The sequence below is a fragment of the Canis aureus genome, chromosome 8 (genome assembly GCF_053574225.1).
Source record: "Canis aureus isolate CA01 chromosome 8, VMU_Caureus_v.1.0, whole genome shotgun sequence".
In the NCBI taxonomy this organism is placed as follows: domain Eukaryota; kingdom Metazoa; phylum Chordata; class Mammalia; order Carnivora; family Canidae; genus Canis; species Canis aureus.
This window is the reverse complement of record NC_135618.1, coordinates 55474071-55499811: the sequence shown is the minus strand read 5'-3', so window position 1 is coordinate 55499811 and position 25741 is coordinate 55474071. Positions and strand designations below refer to the sequence as shown.

At 44.9% G+C, this 25741-nt stretch overlaps 1 protein-coding gene and 1 long non-coding RNA gene across 3 annotated transcripts in view; one reads left to right on the top strand and one right to left on the bottom strand.

The window, feature by feature from the left end:
- The window catches only part of GGA2 (golgi associated, gamma adaptin ear containing, ARF binding protein 2), a 33283-nt gene that overhangs the window by 5401 nt on the left and 2141 nt on the right, over positions 1 to 25741 (top strand). For both annotated transcript variants that reach the window (XM_077907008.1, XM_077907007.1), the window contains exons 2-15: positions 2408 to 2492; positions 3397 to 3472; positions 4404 to 4502; positions 6307 to 6430; positions 8704 to 8807; positions 10403 to 10483; positions 10965 to 11102; positions 14689 to 14770; positions 16900 to 17025; positions 17829 to 17951; positions 18665 to 18693; positions 19074 to 19207; positions 21386 to 21543; positions 24786 to 24955. In XM_077907008.1, coding sequence (XP_077763134.1) covers positions 2408 to 2492; positions 3397 to 3472; positions 4404 to 4502; positions 6307 to 6430; positions 8704 to 8807; positions 10403 to 10483; positions 10965 to 11102; positions 14689 to 14770; positions 16900 to 17025; positions 17829 to 17951; positions 18665 to 18693; positions 19074 to 19207; positions 21386 to 21543; positions 24786 to 24955 — 1529 coding nt within the window. The remainder of the gene's footprint in view (positions 1 to 2407; positions 2493 to 3396; positions 3473 to 4403; positions 4503 to 6306; positions 6431 to 8703; positions 8808 to 10402; positions 10484 to 10964; positions 11103 to 14688; positions 14771 to 16899; positions 17026 to 17828; positions 17952 to 18664; positions 18694 to 19073; positions 19208 to 21385; positions 21544 to 24785; positions 24956 to 25741) is intronic.
- Positions 7912 to 10548, bottom strand: LOC144319190 (uncharacterized). The gene is made up of 3 exons (XR_013385097.1): positions 10379 to 10548; positions 9883 to 9957; positions 7912 to 8170 (listed from the first exon to the last, which is right to left on the bottom strand). It is a non-coding gene; the product is annotated as an uncharacterized LOC144319190 (long non-coding RNA).

Genomic DNA, 25741 nt, shown 5'->3' with positions numbered 1-25741 from the left:
CACACTTTATAGATCTTGCTGCTTGGCCTTGGTTAAGGGTTTGGAACATGACTTAACCTCATAGAACTGTCTTCCTTTTTGTGGAAAAGCAGGTGCCTGTCTTACTCTTTTTACTTGGTGGCAGAGGAAGGGGTACAGGAGGAGGAAGGGTGGATCTTGCCTATCTCTGCTCTAGGTCCAGTCATGTGTTGAAGTCCGAATGCCCAGAGGCATCAAGCAGGACCTGTAGTGAACTTAAAACTTCAGGAAGCCAAAATCAGAATTATTTTAGATGAGTCAGGCCTCCTTAATCAGGATCTCTGAGAATCACTGCTTTAAATAATTTATTTCATGAGTAATTATTATTACTGTTATTTTTTTTTTAAGATTTTATTTATTTACTCATGAGAGACAGAGAGAGAGAGAGGCAGAGACCCAGGCAGAGGGAGAAGCAGGCTCCATGCAGGGAGCCTGACATGGGACTTGATTCCGGGTCTCCAGGATCACGCCCTGGGCTGAAGGTGGTGCTAAACCGCTGAGCCACCTGGGCTGCCCTGTGAGTAATTATTTTGTGCCTTTGAGGAAGGCATTGTACTAAGCTCTGCAGGAAATATATGGCTTTTTGCCTTCTAGAGTTTTATTCCCTTTAGGTGCAGTAAGTCACATACAGGTGTTTTTAAAGCAGAAGGCAGAGACTGCATTATAATAAACAATAAGGTTAGCTGTGCTTTATGGATGACTTCAATATTTGCTGCTGTATCCGGCACTTGATACTCTCTTTTGAACCTCAGGACTGTCTTGTGAGGGAGGTACTGTTTTCCTTTATAGTAGAGGGAGGTGAGACCCTCAGGGCCCAAGGACATGTCACAAGTCAAGGATGGAGCTAGAGATCTCCATTGGAAGAGGGGCAGATAGAATGTGAGAAGGAAGAGAGGCCTCTGTTTTGTGGCTGTGCGAGGCAGATCAAGGAAGTCTTTATGAAGAAGAGGCATTTGAATTGGGGCTTGAAGGATGGATAGGATTTTCAAGTGAGCACAGGGAAAGGGCTTTGAGGAGGAATTGGTGAGGGAATGCTGGCAGTGACAGTCTGAAGAAGCCAAGTGTCTCCCTTGTCTTCTGTTTTCACTTAGAATGGAGTTGGCTTTTTGAATCTCACTGCTGAGCTGAGGAGACACATGACTTCCAGATGACAGAAGTGTGACTTGCAATCAGGAAAGGTTAAACTCTGCTTGACCTTGGAGTCCTCAGTCATCTGAAGGGTGGAGAAATGCAGGGGCGGGGTAGTGGGAGGAGGTTTTAGGAGAAGGTGGAAATTCAAATGGGCCTTGAAGAACCGCAGGATTTTGAGAAGAGAGGAGTAGACGTTCAGGCATAAGGAATGGTATCAGAAACGGGACCCTAGAATCAGCCTGTTGCAGAGCTTATATCAGGAGCCTTCAGGAAGGTTTTTCACTGGCGGGATGGTTAGGCCCCAGAAAGCTGGACACCAAGGAGTGGGGGGTGGGGGTTAGGAATGGGTAGGACAGAGGCCTCTCAGCAGTTCCCCTGTGAGAGAGCAGGGCCTGGTTTAGTCTGGGCCAGGACATGGGGGATGGACACTCTTCTTTAGTGGCTGGACAGGAATTCTGGGCAGCAGCAGTGGGAGGAGAGAAGCTGCTGTCATCCAGCACCAGGAAGAGGACAGATTGTCCCTCCCCTCAGTGGAGCATGGTCTTATGTTAGGCCTTCTCATAATCCCCCTTCTGCAGGTATATCTGTGGCTCTGCCCCCTTCCTTTCAATGCTTAGTGTCCTCAGATTTCATCTGCGTATTATGTTTTAGAGCAGGGGACCGTAGCATGATTGGATCTGGGCTCCCCAGGAATGTGTAAGTTTATAGAAAGGAACAGCATTTTGAGGAGTGAATGCAAGGAGCTCCCTTTTGTCAGTGCGCACAAGCCACTGACACATGGAGAAGCTTCTTACATAGGAAGGTCAGAGAGGATTTCAGTAAGCTGAGGGTTAGACTTAGGGGTATTGTTTTTGAGGAGATGGTGAGATGACCAAGTGGAACCACCCAGAGCCTTGTGGTATATTCTAATCTTATCATCACAGAGCTAAGAAACTTAGCAACAGCCTCCCAGAGGCTGGCCCTTGCTCATCCTCATTGCAGGGCCAATGATGGGGCATGAAGGAGGCGCACATAGGCCCACCCCTGCACTGGAAGGGGAGTCAAAAGCTTGCTTGTTCATTCAGTCAGCAGATCTTCAGTGAAGCCATATCATGTGCCTGATAGTGGCCAACAGCACAGCCATAGTCCTGTCCCTTTCAGCTGTCTGCTTGCTGGGTCTGATGTGCTGTCACAGTCCTTGGCTGCCACTTTATTTGTTGGGGGTGGGGGGATGTGTGTGAATGTTTCTTTTTATACTTTATTTTTACTTCCTTGACAGATAAAGCCACAGACCCAGGCGTGTCAGAACAGGATTGGTCAGCTATCCAGAATTTCTGTGACCAGGTGAACACTGATCCCAATGGGTAAGGTGACCTTCACACACATACACAAGACTCGGGATATCTCAGACTGAGTAGACACTTCTATCTCTTTGGTCTTTTTTACCTAAGAGAAAGAGAATGAGGCTTTCTTCCCCCCCCCCCCCCTTTTTTTCCCCTCTATGATCCAAAAACATTATTTTTCTGGAAATAGCAAATTCATGGGTTTTTTTTGTTTCTTTTTGGTTTGTGTTCTTTAAACAGAATAGTCAGTTTGTAATTGGCAATCATTTGGGAAAAAATTGCAGTGTTTGAAGACACTAATGCTGAGGAGACCCCTGGATATTATGGATAGAATGTAGCTAGGTTATGTAGCCATGCAAGAGATATCAGTGATTTCTCTGCAAATTAAATATCCTCTTTCTTAAGAAAAGTCAGGAGAAGGGTAAGATTTTGTTGGTTTCTGGTTTTTTTTTGTTGTTGTTGTTGTTGTTTTGTTTGTTTATTTGATTTGGTTTCTTTTGTCCATAGCATCTAGATAGGAACTGAAGACGTTAGTCATTCACATGTTTAATCTATATGATGCTGCATATTCTGCATCTGAACAAAAAGTTTGATCGCACTTTCTACTCCAGTGTTTACTGAGCATTTGTCCTCCAACAGACAGGGTCTACTGCTCATGACCTGGTTACACACAGGTCTGGCCCTGAGTGCTCTGCTTGGAGTTCTAGGGATGGGTTGGCTGCAGGGAGGAGGATGTCAGGTATTGTCACTGTGACAAGGGTGTGTTGGCCTTCAGGGACAGGCGTGTGGGCTGCGTGCCTATTACTCCACCTCTGCTTTGGGACCTGCGCTTCTGGAAGAGAGGCGGCTTGACTGAGTGTACTCAGCCATACTGGTTGGTTTCTTCCTTTCCACCCACAGCCCAGGTCTCTTTGTTTTCCTTTAGCCCAACCCACGCACCCTGGCTACTGGCCCACAAGATCCAGTCTCCACAAGAGAAAGAATCTCTTTATGCCTTAACGGTGAGTTTGGCTTGCACTTTCACTTAAGCTTTCCTGCCTTGAAGCTACAGAGTGCTGGACCTTAGACCTGTTTCAGTGTGGTGGAGAGCATCTGATAGGGAGTTCTGTGCTCGGGTTGCTCCATCCTAGGTCTCTTTCTAAAGAACAGAATTGAGGGACGCCTGAGTGGCTCCGTGGTTGAGCGTGTGCCTTCAGCTCAGAGCGTGATCCCTGAGTTACAAGATCGAGTCTCACACTGGGCTCCCTGCATGGAGCCTGCTTCTCCTATCTGTGTGTGTGTGTGTGTGTGTCTCTCTCTCTCTCTCTATCTTTGTATCTCTCATGAATAAATCAATACATCTTTAAAATAAAATAAAGAACAGCATTGAGCCTGCTTGGGGGCAAGGAGAAGAAGGTTTTCTTTCATCTTCCTGAGACCAGGGCTGGCAAGTTCAAGTGCCACATGTACAGGGCCTGACTGGTCACATAACGGAGTGAGCTGCTGAGTGAGGATAGAAACACTGGAGCTTGCAAGCCCAGTGTAAACAGTGTAGACCAAAGAAGACATTGCAGGCCCCATATTGCCACTGGAGTGCCAGCAAGTTTGCCTCTGGCTTAACAGTCCTTTGTGTGTTACATATCAGATCTCTGCCTCTGAGGAGGATGTGATTCTTTAGCCAGTTTTTCTACCCAGGAGTTCTCCTTAAAAGGTGGGGTGGCCTCAGGGTACACCCCACTGAGCTTTTTTCCTGTTCACAAACCTGGCAGTTATAGCAAGATTAGACAGGCAGCATTTTTTCTTAATCTGAAAATGTCATCCTTCCTCAAACTTTAGTGTTTTTATAGTCTTCAGGAAAACCCTAGCCATCGTTTTGGAAGATGCTCATCAGCTGTGAGACAAGCCCGAAGCCAATGGGTTTCCTTTTCCTGTGGGGGTCCTATGTCTGTGCAGGTGCTGGAGATGTGTATGAACCACTGCGGGGAGAAGTTCCACAGCGAGGTGGCCAAATTCCGCTTCCTGAATGAGCTGATCAAAGTGTTGTCCCCAAAGGTGAGCACCCTGGGCTTGGCTGTACTGTGCTTGCTCATTGTACTGTATCTACCCCCTGCCCTCAAACCCTCGTGCCCCTTTGTAGGTAGGCCTGCTCACAGCAGAGCCTGCCAGCTAGTCTCTGCTTTGTGACAGAGCTGAGAGGGGATGTCCTGTGTATGGAAGCTTTCCTCTTCGTTGGTTCGTAACCTTCTCTGGAGTCTCCCAGGTAGAATCTGAAGTTGGCCTGTGTATGCTAGAACTTAGATACAAGGCTTGTCCTGTGTGGCAGCAAGGTGAGTAGATCCCACATTGTTAGGGTTTATATGGAGGCCATATGGAGGTTCAGTGAGGTGCAGTATGTAGGTGTTCTCCACACCACATTATTGTCTCACAGCTGTGTCTGCATTCCAAGGACAGCGGAGGGAGTAAGAAACCTTAGTTTGCCCAGGTCCAGCTCACAGGTCGGCTGGTGGTCACATCTTTTTCGATGGCTTTCCCCAGTATTCTTCAGGGTCTAGGATGCTGGTCATGCTCATCAGCTGAGAGCCCTGCCTTTGGTTATCAGCATTTTCCCATTCTCCCTTCAAAGATAGCCTTGTGGTGGCTGGCCTAGAGGGGTGAGGAACTCACTTGAGGGCAGGTTTTCTGGTGGCGATGGCAAGAAATATGAAGTGTGGCTTTAAGTTTTATGTCCTCTCTTGCCTGTCCTTGTACGTTTTCTCCCAGCCCCTGTCTTAGCAACACTGTTCTTGGGTGCCTAACATGGATGGAGCCCTCCTTTGCTACTTCTCAGCAATTCTCTGAACCAGCTGTGGGTCCTGCAATCTAATTCATTTCAGTTCTGCCACTAACTACCCAGAGTGATCACAGGCCTTATGCATGAAGGGCTCAGTCCTACCTAGACCGTGCCTACTTCAGATAGCAGCCGGGGGGTCTCAGCTGTCCCTAGGCTACTTCCTCTGCAGTCTGACCAGCTGCAAATTCAGGGGTTCCCATGACCCCCCCACCAGGTACATAATTCATCAGAAAGACTCACAAAAGATAGGAAAGCACTATATTCACTATTACCCTTTTGTCATAAAGGATGTAAATGGAAGAGATCCATAGACCACAGTCTTTTTTTTTTTTCATAGACCACAGTCTTGAGGGGAATAGGAAGCAGAGCTTCTACACCACCCTCCTGGTACATCCATGTATTCAACTAGGAAGCTCTCTGAACCTTGTTGTTTCAGTTTTTATCTGCAGTTATGTAGGCATTTTGAGTAAATCATTAGCTGTGATTAGCCTCAGTCTCCAGCTCTCTCCCCTCTTGGGGGTTGGCCTAGGAAAGTTCCAACCCTGTCATCACATGGTTGATTTTTCTGAAAGTGGTCAGTCTCTCCCTTGAAACTAGGTGCTCCCCATGAATGGTTACCATAAACTCATGTGTGGTCCAAGGGGCTCATTGTGAATAACAAAAGATACTCCTATAACTCAGGAAATTCCAAGGGTGTTTGAAACTGTGCCAGGAACTAGGGACAAAGACCAAGTATATTCTTTTACTAATCTTGCCTTGTTCAACAAATGAGTGTTCCCCTGTGGCTCTAACCTGGCCTAGTATGTGGTGGGCTTCATGTGAGCAGCTGTGGAGGCTGACTCCTTGAAGTCCAGGAGGTACCTGTGGCTGGCTACCAGGCAGTTTGGCCTGTAGCACCTCCCAGCTCCACCAGCTGTGGGCAGCTCACTGCCCAGGATCTCCGCAGCCATCTCTTCCTTGGTAGCGTGTGCTGGCTGGTCTGCTCTGTCCTTTACAGCTTTACAATTTTTGCCTTTTTCCTTTCAGTACCTAGGTTCCTGGACCACAGAAAAAGTGAAAGGAAGAGTCATTGAAATACTCTTCAGTTGGACTGTCTGGTTTCCGGAGGATATAAAGATCCGAGATGCTTACCAGATGCTGAAGAAACAAGGTCGGACTCCATGGCTTACATTGCATTTCCTCTTCACGGTATCTGTTTTTGTTTTTTTGTGTGCTTTGTGTTTTTTTTTTTTTTTTTTTCAGTGAAAGCTGGATATCTTGTGTAGGACAGTAGAGACTGAGACACATGATTTTCTACGATTTTTGTTTTACTTTTTTAAGATTTTATTTACTTAGAGCATGAACAAGAGAGTGAGAGAGAGTGAATGAGAGAGAGTGTGAATGGGTGGGAGGGGGAGAGGGAGAGGCAGACTCCCTGCTGAGCAGAGAGCCTGATGCAGGGCTCAATCTCAGGACCCTGGGATCATGACTTGAGCCAAAGGCAGACGCTTAACTGACTGAGCCACCCAGGCACCCCTTAAAGATTTTATTTTTAAGTAATCTCTGCATCCAACGTGGGGCTTGAACTCACAACCCTGAGATCCAGAGTCACATAACTCTACTGACTGAGCCGGCCAGGTGCTGCTGACACAAATAATTTTTGCGCCCTTGAAACGGGCAGACCTTTCCTTCTTGTACACAGGAGTTGAGCTGAGTTTGAGACTACTGTTACTATGGTTACCCTCACTCACTATACCAGATTTTAAATTCCTATGATGTTGGCTTGTGTTGAGTGTGGGAGCTGATTTGCTAGAGTTTTTCTCCGTATTTGCTTCATCTCAGTGTTAGGTCTTCCTTTTTTTTTGCTCTGCACCTCAGAGAGGGTTTTTTTCCAGATACTTTCTTAATAGTTGATTGTTATGACTTATTACCCAATGCCAGTTAGCCTGGTAAGGGGTAGGGGTCATAATTCGTTGTAAGCCTTGATTTTAGGTGGGCACCATGTCCTGGGTTTCAGTAGGACCTGTGTGTGATCCTGCCCTTTCCCTAGGGGCACAAGGCTTTCTCTTCTCAAGCTGCAGTAGATTTCTCACTGCTGCTCTGAGGACTATAGGGTTTATTTTATTTTATTTTTTTTAATATTTTATTTATTTATTCATAGACAGAGAGAGGGGCAGAAACACAGAGGGAGAAGCAGGCTCCACGCAGGGAGCCCGATGTGGGACTCGATCCTCGGTCTCCAGGATCACACCCCAGGCTGCAGGTGGCACCCACCGGGGCTGCCCGACTATAGGGTTTATTGTCCTTCCCCAGCAGTTGAAGGTGTTTGTTCTGGAGGGAGGGAGAAGGGCATAGGTGGGACAGCAGGCCTTTCCCATTGTCTTTCCAAGAGTGCATGGAGAAGAGCCTGTCCCTCTTGTGTGTTAGGGGCCTAAAGGTTCTGTGTTGGGCGAGCCCGGGTGGCTCAGCGGTTTAGCGCCACCTTCAGCTCAGGGTGTGATCCTGGAGACCCGGAATTGAGTCCCATGTTGGGCTCCCTGCGTGGAGCCTGCTTCTCCCCTCCGCCTGTGTCTCTGCCTCTCTTTCTTTCTCTTTGTGTCTCTCGTGAATAAATAAATAAAATCTTAAAAAAAAAAAAAAGGTTCTGTGTTCTCTTGCTAGCTCACACTGGCCTGTAAACAATTTAGAAACAATTTTATCTGAATTCGCCTTGGTGCTGCCTTCCATCCTGACTTGGAGGCGCTGCCTTTCCTTAGATTTCAGGTCATTTCTTGCCTTGTGATCTCCACTCTTTATTGGATTCAAGAAAAGCAGTGGATTTGTAGGTTGTTCAGTGTCGTGTTGGCAGGGTTAGAGTGATGTAGTTCATGCCTTTCTGTGTCCTGTGCGGAGGCTGGGAGTCTGTAGAGCTCTGTAGAAGAAGGAACCTGGATTCAGGATGGACTGTTTTGCTCTGTCACATGTACTCATTGTTCTTGGGAGTGTGGTGGATCCTACAGTAATTTCTGGGTCCTGGGAGGTTTTGTACCTGCATACAATGATCAGTATTTTTATAGCGCAAGGGCCACAGCCCACAAGCTCTAGGGTATGGTTCTGATTTCACTTAGTTTGGCTCTGATGTCCCCTCTCTTGGTTCTGGGTCTTTGGAATTGCCTGAAGGAGGATGCAGAGCCTTGATCATTCCCTGGATCTTTCCCTTTAAAGTCAGGTTCCCTGCATGGAGTCTGCTTCTCCCTCTGCCTCTTCTCTGTGTTTCTCATGAATAAATGAATCAAATCTTTTTTTTTTTTAATCAAATCTTTAAAAAAAAAAAAAAAAGTCATTGACAGAGTGTTTCCCCAGTGGGATATCAGGAACTGGGAGTTTCTGGACTTTATGCTGCATGCTATTGAAGTCCAGAAGTACCCATATCCGTATCTTAACTTCACAAATTGTGTGTTTTAGGAATCGTCAAGCAAGATCCTAAACTACCAGTGGATAAAATTTTGCCTCCACCTTCCCCCTGGCCCAAGAGCTCTATCTTTGATGCTGATGAAGAAAAGTCCAAGGTAAGGAGCCCTTCCCTGACCTTGGTGGCCGACTTGGAATCTGATCAGACCCCTTTTAGGGACTCTCCTGAAATACCCCTGGCATGTACTCTGATCCCTGAACCAAAGATTGGGGAACTATGGGGAGGTGGGTTAGTGAGTTCTCTCTGGAGCAGGCTCTTAGAGTCAGGTAGCACAGATCTGAATGTTTTCTTCATGGATGGGCCAAATAATAAATGCCATGTTCTTTGTTCCCTCCATGCTTATCTGTATAAGCGTTCCGAGGGAAAGAAGGTACAAAAGGATAACCCAAGTGGGCAATGTGAATGGTCAGTTGTATACAGTGTATGTGTGGTATTAGGAGAAGATGGTGGAATCGGCTGTATATTGGCTCAAGTCTCTCTCTTTTCTGTGTGTGTGTGTGTGCACGCGCCAGTAAGCCTGATCCTACACATTCTCCTTCTGCTATTGCTTCCCATAATTGTTGCTTCTCATACATCAGTAAGGAGAGGGACAAAGACCTAGGGATAGCTTTAGAGTGCCTCTGAATGGGAAGAGGGCTCTTGAGCACTGGTGGGGCTGTGCTTTTGGTCATTACTGTTCTTGGTCACATACAGGTTCTGGGAAGTGAGTACCAGGAAAGCTTCAGGCTGTCTGAGTCTGGCTTGGGTTCCCTCTGCCTCTAACTGCACCTGTCAGCTGTACCCTTCCTTTGGACCTAGAGGTTCCATGGCCATGGGGTCAGAAAGGCAGGGCTGTACTAGGTTCTTTTTTTTTTTTTTAAAGATTTTATTTATTTATTCATGATAGTCACAGAGAGAGAGAGAGAGAGGCAGAGACACAGGCAGAGGGAGAAGCAGGCTCCATGCACCGGGAGCCCGACGTGGGACCCGATCCCGGGTCTCCAGGATCGCGCCCTGGGCCAAAGGCAGGCGCCAAACCGCTGCGCCACCCAGGGATCCCGCTGTACTAGGTTCTGGGCTGCCTTTCTCTGGCTCTTCTCCTACTGATGCTTTAATAGTTGCAGAGGGTGGGAAAAGGAGAGATGGCATGGACTTTGCAGAAAGAGAATTCTGCATCACCTGGGCAAAGTTACCCACTCTAGGGTTCAGTGTAGCCATCTTTACTGCATCAGTGACGACTCAGTGAATCCCATGTGCATGGTGTTCTGCTAGACGTTGGGAATAAAGCGAACAAGATCACTGATGGGTGTGTCCCATCATAAAGTGTATGGCCCAGGACAACCTCAGCACTAGTGACATTTTGGTCCAGGTAATTTTCTTGTTGGGGGCTGTCCTGTTTACTGTAGGGAGTTTATAGTATACCAGCCTCTACCCGCTAGATGCCAGTAGCACTCCCAGGTGTGACAACCAGAAATGACTCTGGTCTTTGCCAGATGTCTCCTGGGGGGTATCCCTTTCACCTTCCTACTGGTATTGAAAACGAGTGGTCTGTGGGGGATAGTCCTAATACCTACATATTCTTATCCTGGGGACTTGGTAAGAGAATGCATGGGAAATGAGCTGTTGTCAGGATTACTGTATTAACTGCTGCTACTGCTCTGGGCCATTTAACATGGGAGGTCATCTCACCTGCTCTTCGTGTTCATTCTTTAGCTTCTGACAAGGCTTCTGAAGAGCAACCACCCTGAGGATCTTCAGGCTGCAAACAGACTAATCAAGAACTTGGTCAAGGAGGTGGGAATTTTTCCAATGTGTTCTGCAGAACTCAGGATGTGTGTGCTTGAGGGCCTGGGTACACAGTTGTCCGGGGAAAGAGAGTGCCTCTGGGCCCAGAACGGGGGCACAGCTGAGGGTCCCCTGAGGGCAGCAGGATGTGACTGGAAGCAGAATCATGCTGTATACTTCCCAAGTACTTTTATGTAAGAGCCCAAAGCATTCACAGACCCCCGTTTCTGTCCCAGTGAGTCTAGTTGGGGAATCTGGTTTTCAAAGGGGTTAAAGCTGGTAGTATGAAGCAGTGGACCGCCTGGTCCCTGGACTGCATTGCCTTTTGCAGAGATCCTGGACTCAGAGTGTTTTTTTCGCCCACTGAGTGAACACTCCCGCCCACTCAGTGTTCTAGTAACTTCCCTGAGCTTGCCAACGCAGTGCCTCTTTCCCGCCCCTTGCTCAAGCATTATCTTCTCCCTCACCTCCATCCTCTCTCTTCTGAAAGGAACAAGAGAAATCAGAGAAGGTGTCCAAGAGAGTCAGTGCTGTGGAGGAGGTTCGGAGCCATGTGAAGGTGCTGCAGGAAATGCTGAGCATGTACCGCAGGCCGGGGCAGGCCCCACCAGACCAGGAGGCCTTGCAGGTAGTGTTTTAAAAAAAAAAAAAAAATAGATTCAAGTATAATTGAGTGTAATTGACACATTAGAAATTGCACATATTTAAAACATATTCGATGTGTTTTGACATGTGTGTGTCTATGAAGCCATCATCACAATTAAGGTAGTAAACATGTCCCTCACCCCCCAGAATTTCCTTTTCCCCCCTAGGTAATCCCTCCTCTCCTTTCCTCCCTCTCTCCCTATCCCCATTCCAAGCAACCACTGTCCTACTCTCTGTTATGATTAACTTATATTTCCTAGACTTTTGTATGAATGGAACAATATAGTTTTCTTTCTTTTTTTTCTGTTTTTCTTTCATTCTGTTTCTTCCTTCTGGCTTTCCTTTCTTGGCATAATTGAGATCCATTCATACAATGCATATCAATAGTTTGCTTTTAATTGTTGAGTGGTATTCTGTTGTGTGTGTATATTACAATATGTATATCCATCTTTTGATGAATATTGGGTTATTTATGTGATTATGAATTAAGCTGCTATAAACAATTGTGTATGGTTGTGTCAGGATTTTATGTGAACATAAATTTTCCTTTCTCTTGGGTACATGCCTAGATGTGGGATTGGTGGGTCACATGCTAAGTATATAGCTAACTTTGGAAAATAGTTGGCCAGTTTCTTAAAAAGTGGTAGTATCATTTTATGTTTCTAACAGCATTACATGAGAATTCCAATTCCTCCACATCCTACACATCTTGAGGTCTTTTTTTCACACCTTTATTGAGAATTTACATATTCTAAAAGCAGCCATCAACACTAACTAGAAGAATTGAATCGGCCCTAAAAGAAATCCTGTGCCCATTAGCAGACACTCTACCACCACCTCCCCTGCCAGCTCCTGACAACCACTAATCTATGTTCTGTGTCTGCAGATTTGCCTCTTTGGACATTTTGTGTAAATTGAATCCTACAACATGTGGTCTTATGAATCTGGCTGCTTTCACTTAACGTTTTGAAGATTTCTCCATTTTGTAACAAGTATCAAAACTTCTTTCCTTTTTATGACTGAATTATATTCCGTTGTATGGCTGCCTCACATTTTGTTTGTCCGTTCATCAGTTGGGCATTCGGGTTTCCACTTTGGTTATTATGAATGCTGCTATGAACATTCGTATGTAAGTTTTTTGGTGTGTGAAATGTAAGCTTTTGATTTTCTTGAGTATATATATCTAGAACTGGAATTGCTGGATCATACGGTGGCTCTGTTTAATTTTCTGAGTGACTGCCAAGCTGTTTGCCAAATCCTTGTGCCATTTTACAATCCCACCAGCAATATGTGAGGGTTCCAGTTTTCCATATCCTGCCAACACTTGTTATTGCCTGTCTTTTTGATAATAGCTATCCTAGTGGGTGTTAAGTGGTATCTCACTGTGGTTTTGAAATGTATTTCCATGATGGCTTGAGTTGAGCTTTCTTTCCTGTGTTTGTTGGCCGCTTGTGTATCATCTTGTCTGAAGAAATGTCTGTTCAGATCCTTTGCCCAGTTTTTAATTGGGCTGTCTCTTAGTTTTTTTTTTTTTTTAAAGATTTTATTTATTTATTCATGATAGTCACAGAGAGAGAGAGAGAGAGAGAAGCAGAGACACAGGCAGAGGGAGAAGCAGGCTCCATATAGGGGGTCTGACATGGGATTCGATCCTGGGTCTCCAGGATCGCGCCCTGGGCCAAAGGCAGGTGCTAAACCACTGCGCCACCCAGGGATCCCTGTCTCTTAGTTTTTGAGTTGTAAGGGTCCTTCATCTATCCTGGATACCAGTCCTTTGTCAGACGGTTTTCTCCCATCCTGTGGGTTGGCTTTTCACTGTCTGGATAGTGTCTTCTGAAGCAAACGTTTTTAATTTTGGAATTCTTTTTTTTTTTTTTTTTTAAGATTTTATTTATTTATTCATGAGAGAGAGCGAGAGAGAATGGCAGAAACACAGGCAGAGGGAGAAGCAGGCTCCATGCAGGGAGCTCGACATGGGACTCGAACCCGGGTCCCCAGGATCACACCCTGGGCCGAAGGCAAGCACTTAAGCCGCTGAGCCACCCAAGCTACCCTAGTTTTGGAATTCAGTTTGTCTATTTTCTTCTGCCGCTAGTGCGTTTACTGTCCTAGCTATGCCAGTACTGCCCAGTGCAGACAGATGGTGCTGGAACTGGAATGCTATGGAAGCCAACCGTTCTTAGTCTGTCCTTGGAGCTGTGCTCTTCTCCCTCCTTCTGTCAGCTACATTTGTCCAGCTTCTTATGCTTCTCTGCACAGGAGAGATGGCCTTCACCTAGCTCCTTAGTTTCCCTGCCCTTCCATTTTACTGGGTTAGTAGAAGCAAACTAGTATCTTTCCTTATTCCAAGTTCCTAAGCGAAAAATCTGCTTGTCCAGCATGGCTCCTATATCTACCCCAGGCTAATCAGCTCAGGTAGGATTGAATAGTGTTATAGAGAAGATCATGCTGACCTTCTGGGGCCAGAGGGGAAAGTACTCAGAAGGGTTAGTGGGCTTGGGCCAGGCAGACTCTCAAGCCAATTCCCTGTGGTGAGTTTGCGCCCAAGTCCATCAGCAGGGTTGGCGTGCTGGCCTTCTAAATAGCACAACTTTCCCCCCTTTCCCCACCCAAGATGATAACCAGCTAGAAGATAGGAGAGATGTGGCGGGAAACAAACCTTTACCTTTATAATGGGTAAAGCCTACTTTGGAAAAAGTGGCACATAAATATTGGCCAGTGGCTTCCTAATACTGAAGCCTAATCAGGTAGGTGTACCTACCACCTAAAATAGTGCTGGCAAACCAGGGGCTTCCTTCTCTAAAACGTACAGCTGGTAGGAGCAGAGCCGAATGTGGGTTTCCGTATAGGTAGGTAGCTCTCAAGAGCAAAGTGGCAGGAAGGGGCTCACTCTTTCCTGCTTCCTCTCCCAGACTCCCCTATCAGGTCTTCATTTCACCAGCCCCGGGAAGGTCAGCAGAGAGCACTGCCACCAGGGAGGCCTGGAGTATTAAGTTAATATGCTCCCTTGCAAGGAAGGAAGCCCAACGTGTACAGAAGTTACATGTCCTCCTTAGTACATAGCATGTGGAGGGTGAAGTTGTCCAGAGCACTCTCCTGGGATGAGGAGAGTGAGATTTCCCAGTTGTTAATTAGTGCAGAATGAGATTTAGTCCTGGGAGAACCTGCAGTGGGAAAAGCAAGACTGGCATCAGACAACAGTTGGATGGGGTGTTTGGGTCTTAGTTTTAAAGCAGGGCAGTCACTTCAGGCTTCCATGTGGGGTTACCATTATTAAAGCTCTTCTAGGGGCCAGGGAAAGGAGCTTGGAAAAGAGGTATTACCCTACATGCTCAGAAGGTGGATTCTTAGGTCGCCTTTTTAACTATTTAAAAAATTCAGGTAACTGTAGCCCATACCTTTTCCAACACTGTTAACGGCCTTGTCACTTCAAACCTGCAGTCATGCATTTGGGACAGACTAAAGAGAATGCCAGAAGCCCCAGACTCTGCTGTATGCTTATTGGAGGCACCTGGGGCCTTGCTGTGGGTCCTTGGTGTGTGCAGTGAAATCAGGCTCTGTTTTCTCAGGTCGTGTACGAGCGATGTGAAAAGCTGAGGCCCACCCTGTTTCGGCTGGCGAGTGATACCACGGATGACGATGATGCACTCGGTAACGCAGCTGTTCTTCTGGAGGCACAGCTGGGACACTGGGGGGTGGAACACATGCTCCTTCCTGCAGGGCTACAGTGGTGCCAGAAATAAGACAGAGTGGCTTTAGGTTTTTCAGAAGGATGTGTCCTGTCTTGGCTTAGAACTGATTTCCAAGACAGTCTAGGCCTGAGCAAGCAGTCATCTGCAGGTCTGAAAGCAGAAAGAGCAGTGGAAATGTGCCATGTAAGTTGGGTGTAAGGGAGATGCTGGAATGGATACTGGCGTCCACAGAAGTCTGAGAAACTGCTGTATCTTGGAGGTTTCACCAACCTGAGTGCCTTCAGGGGGCACTTACCTGAGGCTGGCTGAGGAGGAACAGCAGGGATGATGGTAGGGACAGTGGAGAATTTAGTACCTGTGCATAGGGATTTATTTATTTATTTATTTATTTATTTATTTATTTATTTATTTATTTATAATGAGGAGCAGAGATTGTAAGTTCATTTTATTTTATTTATTTTATTTTATTTTATTTTATTTTATTTTATATTTTATTTATTTTATTTTATTTTATTTTATTTTATTTTTTATAGAGACAGAGAGAGGCAGAGACATAGGCAGAGGGAGAAGCAGGCACCATACAGAGAGCCTGATGTGGGACTTGATCCCGGGTCTCCAGGATCACGCCCTGGGCTGCAGGCGGCACTAAACCGCTGCGCCACCGGGGCTGCCCCTGCATAGGGATTTAAATAAAACATTTTGTACTTTTTATTATGGAAAATTTCCAAACACTTAAAAGGAAAGAGTGGGATAAATCCTGTGTGCCCTTTACGTGTTAACAATTACCAGCTCATGGCTTATCTTTTTTCCTTTTGTTTCATGTGTACCGTGCTCTCCTCCCACATCCCTCATTCTCTTTGAAGCAAATTCCAAATGTTTCAGGGTGATCATCAGTGTTCAGATTTCCCTGGGCATTTAGTTTTAAAATCAGACTCAAAAAAGCCATACTTTGTAATTGGTGGCATTTCATAAGTCTTGTTTTAATAGATAGCTCCTCTTTTTTTTTTTTTTTTTAAGGTTTTATTTATTTATTCATGAGAGACGGAGAGAGAGAGAGAGAGGCAGAGACACAGGCAGAGTGAGAAGCAGGATCCATGCAGGGAGCCCGACGCGGAACTCGATCCCGTGTCTCCAGGATCACGCCCTGGGCTGAAGGCGGCGCTAAACCCCTGAGCCACCCTGGCTGCCCAGCTCTTTTCTTCACCTCTTTCTTATTACATAAAAAAACATGTTCTTTGACCTACAAAGTTTCTTTAGACCACAGTGGTCTGAGGGCATGCATGTCCTGTGGTACTTAGGTATGTTTTTCCAAATCTGATACTTCTTATAAATTCATCATATTTCTTTTTTTTTTTTTTTAAGATTTTATTCATTTATTCCTGAGAAACACAAAGAGAAAGAGGCAGAGACACAGGCAGAGGGAGGAGCAGGCTCCAGGCAGGGAGCCTGATGTGGGACTTGATACCTGGACTCCAGGATCACGCCCTGGGCTAAAGGTGGTGCTAAACCCCTGAGCCATGCAGGCTGCTCTCTCTTTTTTTTTTTTTTTTTAAGATTTTATTTCTTTATTTTAGAGAGAAAGAAAATGAGCAGGGGGAGCAGCAGAGGGAGAGGGGATAAGCAGGCTTCTGGCTGAGCAGGGAGTCTGACGGGCTGATTCCAGGACTCTGAGATCATGACCTGAGCGAAAGGCATACACTTAACTGACAACTACCCAGGTGCCTCCCCGCAAAACTCTCTTAATGTTTGTATCCACATTGACAGGAACAGTTTTTTATTTTAGTTAATTAAAGTTTCAGTTCCTTGGTTGAAGGAGACATGTTTCAAGTGTTGACTATCCTGTTGAAAGGTACTGGGAATGGAGGTGAAGAAATTTGGTTCCGCCTTCATCTTGAAAGCTAGAAGTATTGGGGTTCAGGGACTGAATGACTGGGTCTGCTAGGGGCCTGATCACCTGATCTGAGGGCAGGAGGCATGGATATACTGAACCTGGTAGAGCCATGGGACAGCTGCTGTCTGGAATGGCTTAAAAAAGACCGAGATTGTTGGTAGCTAAATCAGGCACGTTCTCATTTTTCTCTCCTTCAGCGGAGATTCTCCAGGCAAATGACCTTCTCACCCAGGGAGTTCTGCTATACAAACAGGTGATGGAGGGCCGAGTCATCTTTGGGAACACAGTGACCAGCTCAGTAGGAGACCTACCTGTCTCCAGAGGTATGTGCAAAGAAGCCTCTCCTTTTTTTTTTTTCTTTTTTCCCAAGGTTATAATACTTTAAAAGTAGCCTCTCCTTATTTTCTGCCTGGTCATCCTATAAATCCCAGAGAAGAAATGGATTCTCAGAATATTCTGGGTTATGTTATAAAAATGAGACACATTTTTGCCCTTCCCATTGACAGTAGGTTTTATTTAGCCAGCTTCTGCCACATGTGCCATCATGAACTGACTGGCAGGTGCGACCCCAGGTTTGGCTGTCCTCAGAAGCAGATGGCTATATTGTACCCAGATTTTGATTCCTTTTCTCATGAATGCTTACCTACAGGAGTTAGAAACCAAAAAAAAAAAAAAAAAAAAAAAAAATCCGCTTTGGTGGTGCCTCGCAGTCTAGCTGCATCAGAATCATCTGGAATACTGGCTGAAATGCAGATTCTTAGGTCCTCAGCTTGGACCTTCTGAATTGAGACTGCTTAGAGCTCGGCCTGGGTTTTATATTTTTATTAAGCGCTCAGTGATTGTGATTAGCTTTGGTCAAAAGGCTTGTGAGCTAGAGACATCAGCTCTGTTTCTGGCCAGGTTGAATGGATCCTTAGTGGAGGACACTGATAGCTGAGGTGGAGAGGCAGTCCTCTGGCTGCCTCATATTCCAGATGCCAACTCAGTCTGTACATCCAGCCATGCAGTGGGTGTTCGTTGAGTGGCCCATGTGATGTCTTCTGATTGGGAGAAGGCCTGTGGGAAGCTGACAGGCATTAAGTGGAGACTTTGCTTTCATCCTGATATTTTTTTGACCATTCTCTAGTCTTTCAGAAACCAGCAGGCTTCATGAAGAGCTGCCCTCTGATTGACTTGGAGGTGGACAATGGATCTGAGGAGGCTGGGACTGTGGCACCATCATTACTTCACCAGGACCTGGCAGCCTTAGGTGAGGGTTGGTGTTCAGGGGGAGCAGGCACAGAATGGCCCTGACTCCCGGGGAGAGTGAGTAAGCTGGTTCCACTTGGAGAGAATATGCCCGTTTTTAGAGGGAGCTGGGTGTATAGTAGTCTTCCCACCTTCGTCCATGGTTTCAGTTACCAGAGGTCTGGAAGCAGATGATCCTCCTGACTTATGGTCAGAAAGTCAGTTGTAGCCTAGGGCTATGTCACATGCCTACGTTGTTCACTTCACTTCATCTCATCACGTAGGCATTTTATCATCTCCCATCACAAGAAGACAAAGGGTGAGTACAGTATAATATATTTTGAGAGAGAGACCACATTCATGTAACTCTTACTACAGTGTATCATTATTCTATTTTACCATTACTGTGTCTAACTTACAAAGTAAACTTAATTGTAGATGTATATGTGTGTTTGTGGGGGGCATAGGGATTAGCATTATCTGCCTTTACAGGCATCCACCAGGAGTCTTAGAAGATATCCCCTAATGGATAAGGGGATACTACTATCCTGGGAAGTTCAGAGAGAGGTCCTCTTTGCATTTAGTCTCAGATTTGCCATGGAGGAGTTGAATGATTTTGGGTAATTTGCTTTGCTTAGGCTTTCTAAATGTTCTAGAAAGGATGAACATGGAATCAATCTCCAGTTCCTATTGGGTAGAGTTACTGGTATGCATCTTTTTGTTTCTTCCTTATAGGACTTGGTGATGCTCCGATTACCAACGAGGTAAGGAAGCTCTTCCTAGGGGCTGGAGAGGAGGTGTGGTCCCCCAAACCTAACTTCTTGAGGAAAGTGCTGTCTGGGCACGGGGAAGGGGCTACAGCATAGCCTGGTGGCAGTTATGGACTTGGCGGTCCAAAGCCTCTTCCTTACCTATACTTGTCTGACTTGAACCCCCCCAAGAGACACATTTTTCCCTCTCCTTGTACCCCTACTCTCTTTAGTGGTATCCAGGCTCTCGCTTACGGAAGGTCTGATCAAGAGTCCTATATTCTCTTGCCCTTTCTTTCTCCTCCTGCCCCAGGAAATGCAGTAGGCCTATATCATGTGTCACCCCCCTGATCATTCATACCCTGCCCTTATTTTAGCCATTCCTGGTTTGACAGGTTGCCGATCAGAATTGCTGTAAGGAAAAGAGGAATCCCACCGCCAGCACACTGCCAGGTGGTGGTGTTCAGAGCCCTCCTGCAGAAAGGAACTTGCTGGATCTCCTCTCCCCACAGCCATGTCCAGGGCCTCTGTGAGTCTTGTGGGCAAGGAAAATAGAAGAGTGGCTCTTATGCATGCTTCATGCTCCTGGCGTGGGGGCTGGGCCAAAGAGCAGTGTTAATGTAGTAGAGTATGGGGTGACACCTGAAGACAGCCTGAGACTTCTCTTTCCCTGGAGGGACTTCTTCCTGTCTACCAAAAGTTCAATATGTGTTTCCCTTCTCCTTTGGCCGTCATCCTAAGTCAGAGGAAAAGACATGCTTTGGTCAGGACCTTTGCAAAGGGGTTGGTTTAAGGAGTAGCAGCAGTGGATGATAATGATGATTTTGGTGATCATAGACTTTTTTTTTTTTCCTTTTCTGATTACAATGTAATCTGAAGTTAAGCAAAATTTGATCACTAGAGAAATAGATAATATAGAAAGACCCAATTAACACATTACTACACACAAGAAATGCAAAGAAGGAACATTTGACGTTATCTTTAGGGAGTGATAAAATGCTTATTTTTATACAAATGGGGTCATAATTTTCAAACTACTCCAGTGTGAGTTTTTCATATTACATCTTTGATACATGTCCATATTAGTTTATATAAATTTCTCCCATTCTGATGGTTGTATGTAATATTTGTATATTTAATCATTCCCCTCTTGTGGTTATTTACATAGCTTTCAGTTCAAAGGCATTTGGAGCATTTTTTGTAGTCTGGATTCCTAAAAGTAGAGGTGCTCTAGGGCGTGAATATAGACATGTATGTAGATTCTTTTGCTTTGCCTCTGGGAAGGTTGGAGTGGTTTGTCTTCCTGTAGACAGCCTGAGAGTGTCCCATGTCTGCAATAGAGACACAGGGCCCTCGTGGACATGGAGATGTGCTGGGAGATCATTCTTGTTGTCACCCAGAGGGGGTTTCTTTCCATTTACTTCTAGCCACTCAGCAGGGGGCTGGTTATCTTCCTGATTTGGGAGCAGGTTACTTTGGACTGTAGTTTTCAATTTGTTGTTTTTTTTTTTTTATTAATTTTATTTATTTATTTATTATAGTCACAGAGAGAGAGAGAGAGGCAGAGACACAGGCAGAGGGAGAAACAGGCTCCATGCACCCAGAGCCCGACGTGGGATTCGATCCCGGGTCTCCAGGATCTTGCCCTGGGCCAAACGCAGGCGCCAAACCGCTGCGCCACCCAGGGATCCCTGTAGTTTTCAATTTGTATTGGAAAATGTTTTCTGAGTGCCTGGGTGACTGAGCAGTCGGTTAAGGTCTGACTTGGTTTCAGCTCAGGTCTTGATCTCAGGGTCTGGATGTGGAGCCTACTTAAAAAAAATGTTTTCAATCTATATTCCAAATGGACAAAATCATGAAGTGTGAATGAAGTGGTCAGTGTAATCAGTGTTATCATCTCCTAGGTCCCGCTATTCTGGTGACCATGTTTAAGAAACTTAACCTAACTGAGCAATTTGTTGTCAGAGGCTGCCCGACAACTATAGCCTTGATTACCTTAATAGGTATAATTTATTGGGTCCTTATTATGTGCACACAGTCCCCTAAATGCCTTTTATACATTTTCTCATTTTTATTTATTTATTTATTTGTTTGTTTGTTTATTTATTTATTTATTTATTTAGAGAGAATGGGGCTAGGACACAGGCAGAGGGAGAAGCAGGCTCCATGCAGGGAACCCAACGTGGGACTCGATCCCGGATCTCCAGGATCACACCCCAGACTGCAGGCAGGGCTAAACCACTGCACCACGGGGGCTGCCCACATTTTCTCATTTAATTCTAATAACTCCATGAAGGACACCTGGGTGGCTCTGCGGATGAGAATCTAACTTTGGCTCAGGGCATAATCCCCTGGTCATGGGATAGAGTCCCACATAGGGCTCCCTGGGAACCCGCTTCTCCCTCTGCCTATGTCTCTGCCTCTTTCTCTCTGTCTTAAATTAAAAAATAATAATAATAATAATAAATTTTTTTAAACCCTAATAACCCCATGAGATAGATGCTAGACTATTTCCATTTTATGGATGAGAAAACTGAAGCACAGGTGAAATTACCCATCTAAAGTCCTATCCCTCCAGAGTAAATGGAGACATATATGTTTCTTTTTTCCCCCCCTTTCGTATATCATTCTTCAGAAAGCCTAATCAGATTTCTGGAATTGTCTGTAATTTTTGCTAGTCTTAATATTTTTAAAAATTTCTTTGCAGGAATTATGTTCCACAGAAGAGCATCCCTAAGGAAGTGCCACCTGGCACTAAGTCCTCTCCAGGCTGGTCCTGGGAAGCTGGGCCATTGGCTTCTTCCCCATCCTCCCAGAATACACCTCTGGCTCAAGTGTTTGTCCCTTTGGAGTCTGTTAAGCCCAGTAAGTACAGTTTCACTTTTTTTCCCCTTCCCTTGCTATTAGATATCCAGCTTTATCTGCTCTGGTTTGGTAGGGGTTGGCTCTTAAATTGGGTAAGGTGACTGGTAGAGATTTTGCCTGAAGATGGCTTCATAGTCTCTTACCTACTATTTTTTGTAAAGTTTTCTCTGTCTTGGGGTTGACACTATAGATGAAGGATATTGGGGGCTTTAATTTAGGGGGCTTGAGTCTATTTACAGATGTGATGCTCACTCATTTGAAATTCAAGTAGGGGAATGTCCAGTGTGGCAGAAATAATTCTGAAGATGTGGGGTTAGATGGAAAGGAAGAACTTGGCTGGTGGTCCTCTTCCATTAGGGGTCCTCATTAGAACGGAAGAGCAGAGATTATTCCCTTACGAAGGATGGAAGGAAGGTGACTGCATACAGTTGACATGCTACATGTGAGCAGGAGATACCTGGGGTCTTTAGATGTATGGTGCAGGCCTTTTTCTCTGGGCATATGGCTCTCCTATGGCTTGGCGTGCTGAGGTCACATTGTAAGGAGCCCTGGAACTAGGCAGAGGAATTTAAACAGTCAGTATGTGGTGGGAATCATTTACGATATTTACTTTAACTTAAAAATAATACATGTTCAGGGACACCTGGGTGGCTCAGCAGTTGAGCATCTGCCTTCGACTCGGCATGATCCTGGAGTTCCAGGATAGAGTCCCGCATCAGGCTCCCTGCACGGAGTCTGCTTCTCCCTCTGCCTGTGTCTCTGCCACTGTCTTTCTGTGGGTCTCATGAATAAGTAAATAAAGTCTTTTTTTTTTTTTTGGTAGACAGTTCAGGCTTTTATTGAAGTCCCATATCTAGGCTCACACCATTGAATTTCAATTATTCTAGTTTTAGTTCTGGTAAATCAGAATGTCACGGGCTGTAAAAACAAAAGCATCCCTGTGTTCTTTAGCACCCTTTCTGGGGCAAGTAAATAAAATCTTAAAAAAAGAAAAGGACTATCATTAGTGATATTTCTAAATAAAATAATAATAATACATTTTAGTGTTAATTTCCTAGTTTTGATAATTGTATTGTGGTTATGTAAAATGTTAACATTTAAGGAAGTTGGATAAAGAGCATATGGGAGTTCTTTGTGTTTTTGTAACATTTTATAAATCTGAAATTATTTAAAAAGTACAAAAAATTAGGGGTACCTCGATGGCTCAGTCAGTTAAGCATCTGCCTTCGACCAAGGTAATGATCTCAGGGTCCTGGGATGGAGCTCTGAGACCAGCTCTCTATTCAGTGGAGAGTTTGCTTCTCCCTCTCCCCTCCACTGCTGTTTTTTTTTTTTTTTTTCTCTCTCTCAAATAATCTTTTTGTTATTTGTATTTTTTTCTTTTAAGTGAAAAAATACATTAAATGTAGAAATTTTATTTTTAAGAATTTTTTAAAGATTTTATTTAATCATTTGAGGGAGAGGGAAAAGGAGAGAGGGAATCTCAAGGAGACCCCGTGCTCAGAACAGGGCCTGCCTCTGGTCTTGATCCCAGGACCTGGAGATCATGGTATGAGCTGAAATCAAGCGTCAGATGCTTAACTGACTGAGCCACCCAGGTACCCCTCAATGAAGAAATTTTAGAAAAAATAGAGCAGAAAATTGAAATCTATACTATACTATTCACCCAGAGATGGAAGTTCTGTTATGTCTTAGTGTATTTTCTTGTCTTAGCCATGTGCATATACATGTTTTTAATAAATTGTAAAAGCATACTGTAGTATACTTAGAATGTTTTATAGCCTGCTTTAATGTTATAAGCCATAGCAGTTTTTCATGCTCTGAATTGTTCTTCAAAACCTTTATTTTTTAAAATGTCTCCATACATTATATAATCATGGCACTATCATTTATTAATTCAATTTATTTTTTATTTTTTAATGAAAATTTTTTTGGATATAGAATGTGCATGCCTGTGCACTTGAGTTGGGGAGGGGCAGAGGAAGAAGGAAAGAGAGAGTCTTTTTTTTTTTTTAAGATTTTATTTATTTATCCATAGAGACACAGAGAGAGAAGAGAGAGAGAGAGAGAGAGAGAGGTAGAGACACAGGCAGAGGGAGAAGCAGGCTCCACGCAGGGAGCCCAACGTGGGACTTGATCCCGGGTCTCCAGGATCACACCCCGGGCTGCAAGCGGTGCTAAACCGCTAAGCCACCAGGGTTGCCCGGAAAGAGAGAGTCTTAAGCAGACTCCATGCTCAGCCTGATGCTGGCCTTGATCTCACAACCCTGAGATTATGGTCTGAGTTGAAGATCAAGTCACTCACTTAACCGACTGAGCCACCCAGGCACCCTGATTCAATTCCTTTCTTGAAGGGTAATTTGCTGTAGAACTTACATTTTGATAAGTGATGTTTGGCATAAAATAAGGATCTTCATTAAAAAATTTTTTCCCAGGTTAGGTAGTTGTCTGCTGCTTACTGAATCAGCTACTGACTTTGAAATAGGTGTTCTAATGTGTTAAGTTCTCCTATTAGGTCTATTCTGCATGCTTTGTTTTCTACCTCTTTGCTCAGTTGTGTACTTATGTGTATTTATTGATGCAAATAACCTTTCCTTCCTCTTTTTAAATGGATAGTCTCATGAACTTACCCCCCAACCCCACCCTCATTTGCCTTAGAATCATTTCTTAGCTGAATTAAAACAATCCTGTTAGGATTTCAATTGGAATTGTATTAAACCTATTGACTTGAAGAGATCTGTGTTTATAGTATTATAAAATCAAATGCAAGAGGTGCGTGTGTGTATGTGTGTATGTGTGTGTGTAGTCATATAAAAGAGACCAGAAGGACATAGGCCCAGATGTTAGCAATGTTTATTTCTGGGTAGAGTTATTGGTGTTTTTTATTTCATTTTTCTATGATATCCTGTATTTTCTGTAGTGTTCAGCATATTTTAGTCATAATCCTGTCTCCCTCAAAAAAAAGTTCCTTTTTTCTTTAAAAAAAAAAAAAAAACAACTGGTCATGTGCTTCAGATGGTTGGATGGTGGGGAGAGATCAGTTTGAAGGGCCTTAGAAGTCCAACTGGAAGTAGTGAGGGCTGGTGGTGCAGAAAGGTTGGGTCCAAGGAGGTCAGTCTAGGAGCTATGCTGACTGGAGATCAGTAGCATTCGATGATAACATGTACATCTCTTTCAGGCTTGGCTGTGGGCGACTTTGTGGTCATGCTAGTAACCCTTTTGATTGGGTCCTTCTCTACCAGGCAGCCTGCCGCCTCTTATCGTGTATGACCGGAATGGATTCCGAATTCTGCTCCACTTTTCCCAGACTGGGGCCCCTGGCCACCCGGAGGTGCAAGTATTGCTGTTGACCATGATGAGCACTGCCACCCAGCCTGTCTGGGACATCATGTTTCAAGTGGCTGTGCCAAAGGTGAGTCGTCACTGGCCAGCTTTGAATTTTTCAATTAAGCTACTATGTTTGAGTGCCAGGTCCTTTGCTAGGACATTATCTTTTAGTTAGGTATCAGAGACACAATCTTCAGAGGAATTTAAGATCAAAGGGGGGAATTTGATCGGCTTGTGTAACTGGGGATTTCTGAATATCTGACTTCAGATGTGGCTGGATCCAGATAAGTTCTTAAAATGATTCCTTAAGAATCTGTCTCTTTCTGCCTCTTGACTTTGGTTTCTTCTTTGGAGCCTATTCTCCAGCAGAATCCACAGAGCATGGAAATGGCTATCAGCAGCTCTGGAGTGACATAGTTCTTTTTTTTTTTTTTTTTAAATTTATTTATGATAGTCACACAGAGAGAGAGAGGCAGAGACACAGGCAGAGGGAGAAGCAGGCTCCATGCACCGGGAGCCCGACGTGGGATTCGATCCGGGTCTCCAGGATCGCGCCCTGGGCCAAAGGCAGGCGCCAAACCGCTGCGCCACCCAGGGATCCCTGGAGTGACATAGTTCTTAACCTCCTTAACTCTTTTTATCTCAGAAGGAAACTTCCATGTGATATGAGGCACGCATATTGATTACCCAAGAAAGAGCTAGGATTGGCTCTGCTGGCATTACTTGCATACCTGGGACCAGTAACTTGTGTTAAGGGATATGAGGTACTCTGGCCAACTTATATACTGCATCCATTCCTTTCCAAGGGAAGTAGGGCCCCATTGATTAATAGCCATACCAGTGTCACAATGAACAGGGAAAGGAGGTCCTG